The sequence below is a fragment of the Gadus morhua genome, chromosome 20 (assembly GCF_902167405.1).
Source record: "Gadus morhua chromosome 20, gadMor3.0, whole genome shotgun sequence".
NCBI classification, from domain to species: Eukaryota; Metazoa; Chordata; class Actinopteri; order Gadiformes; family Gadidae; genus Gadus; species Gadus morhua.
Genome location: NC_044067.1, coordinates 4085417 through 4093523, shown reverse-complemented (window position 1 = coordinate 4093523; position 8107 = coordinate 4085417). Strand labels below are relative to the sequence as shown.

General features: G+C 48.1%; 1 protein-coding gene across 1 annotated transcript; it reads left to right on the top strand.

Moving 5' to 3' along the window:
• Positions 1 to 941: 941 nt before the first annotated feature.
• On the top strand, positions 942 to 8030 carry phgdh (phosphoglycerate dehydrogenase). Its single transcript, XM_030344066.1, has 12 exons — positions 942 to 1188; positions 1839 to 1990; positions 2096 to 2161; positions 2291 to 2345; positions 2522 to 2620; positions 3540 to 3672; positions 4057 to 4205; positions 4761 to 4913; positions 5651 to 5786; positions 6294 to 6421; positions 6546 to 6768; positions 7649 to 8030. The coding sequence occupies exons 1-12, from the start codon at positions 1051 to 1053 to the stop codon at positions 7801 to 7803; spliced, it is 1587 nt and encodes a 528-aa protein (XP_030199926.1). The 5' UTR covers positions 942 to 1050; the 3' UTR covers positions 7804 to 8030.
• Positions 8031 to 8107: the final 77 nt, after the last annotated feature.

Below are 8107 nucleotides of genomic sequence, written 5' to 3'. Positions count from 1 at the left end.
AACAACAATAACGACAAATAGCAAAATTATAGGGTTTTGACGAATCAATTTGACGAACCAATTTCCAGACAGAACGGAAACGCATATCCGTCTATCGGAAGCAGATCTCACTCACTGCAAAGCCCATGTTGCTGAAAGTCCCGCCCTCTCTTTCTCCATTAACGCTAATTTGGAGCATCCCGTTCCAGGCATCCCTCGTGACGAAAACGCCTGGGGAAGGGTCACTCTGAATGCAGATTTGCGTTAAAGAACATAATCGTTAATAGGTTAGCTGTGCTTAGGTGTGCCCTTTTAGACTTTAATGTGATTAAGGGCTATACAAATAAAATGTAATTGGAAATTGAATCTTTAAACTTCAACAGTAACCAACCCGACCCAGTAGAATGCGACATTTGTACTCGGCCATGTGGAAGCGTCCACGTAGCTCATGAATATCATTGTTCGCCTCAAATCATCAGCTCTGCAGCACTGATGGTATGACATCAGGCCATCATGATTAATCTTAGCCCAGGTCAGGTTTATATCATGGCTGGTTAATGTATCCGTTCAATTACATTGCTTTTTCTATCAAATTGTTTTCCTCACACCTACTGCTGGCATTCATAATCGAGGTGCTCTCTGCAGACCTGCTAGGATGGAGGTCCGATTTACCACTTCAGAAAGGTCTCATGAACATATAAACATGAACATAAATCAATGAGGATGACCCAACTCTTTAGCTTTTTAGAATTAAGTATTTATCATTTTTGATTATTCAATTGAAAACTTTGCACATTAGTCCTACTTGATGTAATTTAATTAACATAATACATTGTTATACTTGAATATTTTTCGGTCTGGTTTTTGATTCCTTTGAGATTGGAAGTTGAAGAAAGGGGCGGGTTTATACGAAAGGGGCGGGTTTATACGAAAGGGGCGGGTCTGTCTGCCAGCTCCGGCCATTCAGAGCCAACAAGGGAGCGCTGGCTGCCACCACCTAGCCCATCACTTTCCCGCGGCGTCACGCACAGAAGTTATCCTTCCTCGCATTCCCTCAAACAATCCTGCAAAATGGCTCCGATAGTGATTAAAAGCATTTTAATCAGCGAAAGCGTTGATCCCTGCTGCAAAAAGGTTCTGGAAGAAAATGGAATCCAAGTTACGGAGAAACTGAATTTGACCAAGGAGGACTTGATCTCTGAGATCAAGGTAACGTTGTGGTTTCATCTCCATGGATGACTTGTTTCTCTTCTCAGCTGTATATCTGAGCTGCATGATACCCATGCCGCATATAATTGCGTGTTGTCTTATCTTATCTTGCTTCAACATGACTTAATTATGGGGAATACTTGCAATCATTGCTGTTTGTGCAAACTGTATTGTGCACAAATATTCAATCGGTTTTGTTTCACAGCTGTCTCACCATGGATATACAGTATTCGGTGTTGCATCGGCTGTCGTTCAACTTTGAAACATATTTGCCTTTTAACATCTAACCTGAGGATAGTTAGTACCGCCCATTCCAAATATGATGCAACTGCATCCTCGGCTTGCTGGGATAACCATCCTGGCGTGCCACATGTTCGACTTAAGCCCTTAAAAAAATTCACTGCCACCGCACATTTTATGCATTATCTTAGAAGCCGTTGGTTCATGCACTATAACAAATATTCTCACTAAATATTTCATTTGATCTAATATAATGTAGGAGTGGGGGGGGGGGGGGGGGGGGGGGGAATGAATTGTTGCATAACCCCTGTTCAAATGTGATGTCACTGCAATAAACCGGTTTTGCGGAAAGTTGTCTGTAGCAAACTTGACTACACTCTCCCGACTAAAGAATTGCTTTTTCCTCATAGAACTACGATGGACTTGTAGTTAGATCTTCGACAAAGGTGACGGCCGACATCATCAATGCTGCCAGTAATCTGAAAATTATCGGCCGGGCTGGAACTGGAGTGGACAATGTGGATGTGGACGCTGCTACTAAACATGGGGTTATTGTCATGAAGTAAGTCTGGCATGGATGGTAGACTAGTATTTCTTTCGAAATGGCCAGTTCAGTAACCATGTCTTTCTTTGAGTCTGAATTAAATCCCCTTTTCTTTGATTCAAGCACACCAAGTGGTAATACAATCAGTGCTGCAGAGCTGACCTGTATCCTGATTACCAGTCTCTCCAGGTAAGAGAAGGGGTTTTATTACGTTTGAACACCAAGGGGGATTCTCTTTTAGTTTCGGGACTACTTGAATGCCTTGTAAGCAAACCGCTTCTTTCCCTAACTTTTGTGATTCTTACCTTGTGGTTGCAGACATGTACCACAGGCTGCGATGTCAATGAAAGCTGGAAAATGGGATCGCAAAAAAGTAAGCCAAGAATTTGGTTGGTGTGCAATGAATTGGGTTGATGCATTAAGCAATTACTATTGCATGACTCATCCCATTGTCCCCCGTCTCCCCCAGCTGTCAACGACTCCACTTGATAATGGAATCTGTGTAGTTTCTGTGTGCCTAGCAGTCAAAACGATTTTGTTACATTTCAGTTCATGGGCGCGGAGCTCTTTGGCAAAACCCTGGGAATAGTTGGACTTGGGAGAATTGGCAAAGAAGTCGCCAGTAGAATGCAGTCCTTTGGCATGAAGGTAGGTAATTACTCTCTGCCAGAGCTGTCTCCACGTGTCGGTGCTGCATGCTGGGTAGGCTGCACCACAGGGCTTCACTCATCCATTGAATTAGATTTGTCAGAGCGTTACTCATGCGAGACGAATAAAACTTTGATTAGCCAAGGTTATATTACGTTGATTTAGGATAGGAAAGTCCCATGATGCACTTTGATGAGTGAGAAGTTGCTGGGGTCGAACCCGACTGGTTCCTTTCTGCCCGTTTTCCTCTGACCCCCATAAAAATGCAAGTTGCATACAGGAACCTGTAGCCACAGGAGCAAGGCTGACTCCATCTCAGGGCTATCGAGCATAGAAGCATGGGTAAATGAAGCTGGAAAGAGAAACATGTAACTTGCAACAAAGCATTTTACAGATAATATGATCTCAAATGCTTACTCAGTTGCTGGTTAATTTTAAAGTGACGAATACCTTGTTAACAGCTGCTTTATTGAAAGCCCAAGTCACACACTGCAACCTTCGGTTGACTGATAAAATCAAAGAATGAAGGTAAACCACTCGATTGGTCTATGAACAAACCTCAGACATATCTGCAATGCAGATAGCATATTATCTGAATTTATTTGCACGGCAGTGATACTGCAATGGTATACTAGTGATTTGTGGTTGCAAGCCTAATTCTAATGCTAGCCTAGACAAAGATCTCAATCATATCTTGGCCTTAGTGTTTTATAGTAGTGTTGGGCAATATTTGCATATGGGCGTGTGCAAACTGGGTGACTCTTATCACAGTCAGCTTCCATCATGACTACTACCTGCTTCCCGTGGGAAAGTGGAAGGAAGCCTCCTACAGTTCTCCTGACTCTCCCTGACCCTGGCACTTCCCTATGACCTCACCCAGCGCTTAACACCTGCTAAAACTTTCCCCACCCCCGCCCAGACCATCGGCTACGACCCCATCACCCCGCGGGAGGTGACTGCAGGCTGGGGGGTGGAGCAGATGACCCTGGAGGAGCTGTGGCCGCAGTGCGACTTCATCACCGTCCACACGCCCCTGATGCCCTCCACCACGGGTGAGCCTCCCCCCCGGCCACGCCCGCCGAGGGCTGGACACACAGAGGCCGACCCGTCTTCGGTTTGGTCTCGGTTGTAGAAAGGCTGTTTGAAAACTGCTAGTGCGACCCTGGAGCGCGACACAAACTAGATCAATGGATGCCTGTCGATTACACAGCACAACGGATGGAGGGTAAAAACACAGAGCGAAATCCCGATGTAATCAAGGTGATCCATGGAAAATGTCAAAGTATTTAAAAGTATAGAGAGAAACACTCATGGAAATGCGCTGCAGCTCGTTCCTGTGGTTCAGGGCGACTCTCAGCCAACAACCAATCTCACAGCTAAAACCACTACCTTTTGGGTTTGTGTTTTCACTCTCGCTTTATCCGCGTCCTACCTAGGCCTCCTTAACGACGCCTCATTCGCCAAGTGCAAGAAGGGCGTGCGAGTGGTGAACTGCGCGCGCGGCGGGATCATCGACGAGGACTCTCTGCTCAGAGCGCTGGAGTCCGGCCAGTGTGCTGGAGCCGGCCTGGACGTCTTCGTCGAGGTAAGGACCCCCAAGAGTTCCTACGGCGGTCATGAAGCAGAGGGCTTTTATAGAAGAAGACTTGGGCCCAATCCCATTTCTACCCCTTACCCCTTCCCCTTACCCCTCCCCCTTGTTTTGAAGGGGTTACCCCTTCAAAACAAGGGGGAGGGGTAAGGGGAAGGGGTAGAAATGGGATTGGGCCTTGGTGTACAGTAGTGGATGTTTTGAGGAGCTTGTCGTGGGCTATGGGGCATTTTGGCGTACAGGTAGACCGAGGTCTTAGGGGTTTGAACCAAGAGCCTTTTGGCCAGGAGTCTAAGCACCCTTAGATTAGTTTTTTTTGTATTATTATTTATTTTTTTAAAGGGACAGCACACATTAATAAACTTGAACATCAGAGTTCACCAAGTAATCGTGTCAGATTTAGCCGAGCAGGTTCATTTTCATCTCTAGTCCCTGGATGATCCTGCCTGTTGGACCAGTACATCTGGGATTTGCTTTTCAGTACTAGTTCTTGATCTAGCGTCTCGAGCCTGGAGGTCAGTGTTCTGACGAGTTGGTGTCTGTTCTCAGGAACCCCCTAAGAACCGGGCTCTGGTGGACCACCCCAACGTGATCAGCTGCCCCCACCTGGGGGCCAGCACCAGCGAGGCGCAGGCCCGGTGCGGGCAGGACATCGCCCTGCAGATCGTGGACATGGTGAAGGGCAAGGGCCTCGTCGGAGCGGTGAGTGCTTTGGTTTCACTTCCTGTCGGGATGGAGCCATATTTGGGCTGTCGATTAACATTGAGTGGGGAGCGGAATCAGTCTGCACCAAGATAGTGCACTCAATTTGAGAAAGCCACATCTATAATTTAATTATTTTCCACGTATGGGGGAAAAGTCTTTTTCGTGGACAGTGTGGCAGATTATTTCACAAATTAGGATAACGAATGTCAACGAAGCTGTGCAGATCTGCCTTACTAGTGATTTATGATGTGGTAAAGCGGGTAAATTGAACTGAACAGAATATGGATGGAATGAAATTTGGTTCCTTTCAGAATGGGATACGGTCATTGTAATGGTATTGAAATGAGTAATGAAACGGGTGCTTTTAGTATCCATCATTCAGGACTTTTGGTTTGTAGTCGAACAGGGGTAGAATTCCCGGATAGTGGGTGGTGTCTGTGGGGCGGAGAGGGTTTTGGTTAAGCTGGGGGGGTACAGTGTTTCAACCGATATTCTTAGCAGTCCGCTGACTGGTTGCCGTGGCGACGTTAGCAGAGCCGGCCGTGCCAGGAGACTTAACAACAGCTCGAGTGATGTGCGGCGGGGGGGAACCTAAGTGTGAGGCAAATAGTGTCGGGGAAGATGGCGGCTAAGCAAACACAGAGGGGCCCACCTTGTAGTAGTGTGTCAGGGAGAGGAGAACGCTCCCAAAACCGCGTCTCTAACACTTACTGTGCGTTTCCTACCCCATGTAGGTCAATGCACAGGTTTTGGCCAGCACCTTTTGCCAGGAGTCTCAACAATGGATCACGCTTGGGGAAGCTATGGGGGCCGTGCTGCAGTCCTGTGCCTCCTCTAAACCCTGCAGCCAGGTGCACATCACAACTCAAGGTCAGCAGCCTCTTTGTGGGAAGTTCACCGTGAGAAGTTCTCATTTATGACAGTCGAACCATCCGTCAAGGCGATGGGGAAGCTAGAATCTCTCCGGCCCGCCTCATCAATGTTTGTATATTCTTTTTTATTTGTTTAACCTGACCCAGGGGAGAATGACGGCTCATGTTGGCTCATGTTTTGTTTTGACATATCTCTTGGGGCGTTGTAATGCAGGATGTGGATGTTTGCTTAATTTCTCTCCTGAGTTGTTTTTTTTTTAATATTTTTGCCTGTGACACTTGTTCGTAACTCCAATAAAACATTTATCACATAGTATTCAATTATATTAAATACACTCGGATGTTTTTCCCTTTTTGGGGACTGTAATCCCACTGTCTCCCTCTGGTGGTTAAATTCAGAACTACATTAATGGATTTGAGCTATTTGGACGCAAATAGAGATCATATTCAGCTGTTGGCTGGAGGTGTGGCTTATAATCCCCTTGTCTTGCCTTGTCTCCACCAGGTGACTGCTTGAAGAAGTCCACCGGTTACATCACTTCAGCCGCAATGGTGGGGCTTCTCAAGCCCACTACCGGCGGTTCGGCCAACCTGGTCAACGTGCTGACCCTGGCCAAGCAGTCTGGCGTCGCGGTACAGAAATCCTTCAAATACAAACCAATACCTGACGCTTTCGTGTGGCCGTGTGCCGAGCCGTACGGTTCCTAGACGACGCCCCATTGGCTCATTTGCGAGGCGTGCGTCTTCTCGTGTGTAGGTGACCCAGACCCACAGCCAATCAGAGGGGAGCTGCCACGGGGTGTGCGAGGTGGAGATCCAGGCGGGCGGAGCCAGCCTCAAGGCCCGGGGCTCGGTGCTGGGAGGCGTGCCCGTGCTGCTGGAGCTGGGCGGCAGCGTGTTCCGACAGCCCGTCGCCCTCGCCGGACACCTGCTGTTCCTGCTGGTCTCCCCCGGGCCCCAGGTCCTGCCCTCCCTCGCTGGTAGGAGGCCCTCTGACTGTGTGTCTGTCTCTCTGTCTGTCTCCGTGTGTCTGTCTGTCAGTCTCCCTCCATCCATCCGTCTGTCTGTCTCCATCTTTCTGTCTGTCTGTCTGTCTCCATCTTTCTGTCGGTCTGTCTCCATCTTTCTGTCTGTCTTGATCTTTCTGTCGTCTCTGTCTGTCTGTCTCCATCTTTCTGTCTGTCTGTCTCTATATTTCTTTCCGTCTCTATATTTCTTTCCGTCTCCATCTTTCTGTCTGTCTGTCTCCATCTTTCTGTCTGTGTGCGTCTGTCTTTCTTCTTCATTTTATTTATAAAGTGGTTACTGCTTCAGATGTGTTGTCCTCCTGGACCAGGTATACTCATCTTCTGGGTCTTTGCCGCTGAGAATTTAGTTTCCCGGTCCAATATGTTTTTTTTTGGGGTCTGGGACCTACTGGTTTGGGGTCTGGTCGTAGTGGTTCGGGGCTGGTCCTAGTGGTTTGGGGTCTGGTCTAAGTGGTTTGGGGTCTGGTCGTAGTGGGCAGGGCGTGTGAAACCCAGCTCACAGGCTCTGGGTTCAGAACCTTGATGCCCACTACTCCATCTGTATTTATCCCGGAGCGAACCCCTTAATACCCCTCCCTGCCCCTTAACGACCCCTCCCCGCTCCTTAAAAACCCCTCCCTGCTCGTTAACGACCCCTCCCCGCTCCTTAACGACCCCTCCCCGCTCCTTAACGACCCTTCCCTGCTCCTTAACGGCATCTCAATTCCCCGTGCGTCGCTTTGTGGAACAGCATCTGTGTCATGATGACTCGACAGCAAATGCTAGCGGCAGCGGATTCTAATCAAACGAGCTCGGTAACGATCCCACTCGTCTTTTCACGACCCCGTTCCAGGCTTGCTGGCTACCGCCGGGGTGGAGATGGAGTCGTTCAGCGCACCGCCCGCCCGGGCCGGGGCGGTGTGGTGCTGCGCGGGGGTGTCCTCCTCCGTCCCGGACCTCGGGGCCTTGAAGCCCGTCGCCAAGCAGGCCGCCCAGATCACCATATAGATAGGTGGTGGTGCGGGGGCTGGCAACACAGTGCCTGAAGGTTAGCACAGTCGGTACGCGCTTATCGTAGCATAATAAGTTTACAATGTTTTTTTTTTTTTTTAGATGCTTAATACTTGTTTACAAATTTACATATTGATGTATTAACGTTACATGTTGTATTAATGTCTATAGGGCTAACGTGTCTGTGCTACTAAACATTGATTAAAAAAAATGTACTTGTCAAACCGGCTGTTGCCTTTTATTTATTTTGAAATGGGGGGGGGGGGGGGTTGTGATTGTTACTTTCCCTGCCTCATATTAA

Excerpts from the sequence above, each read along its gene's own strand:
- phgdh (XM_030344066.1), top strand. The coding sequence starts at position 1,051 with ATGGCTCCGATAGTGATTAAAAGCATTTTAATCAGCGAAAGCGTTGAT. Across the intron at positions 1,991-2,095 it reads CATGGGGTTATTGTCATGAA|CACACCAAGTGGTAATACAA; the intron begins GTAAGTCTGGCA and ends CTTTGATTCAAG. Across the intron at positions 4,914-5,650 it reads GCAAGGGCCTCGTCGGAGCG|GTCAATGCACAGGTTTTGGC; the intron begins GTGAGTGCTTTG and ends TACCCCATGTAG.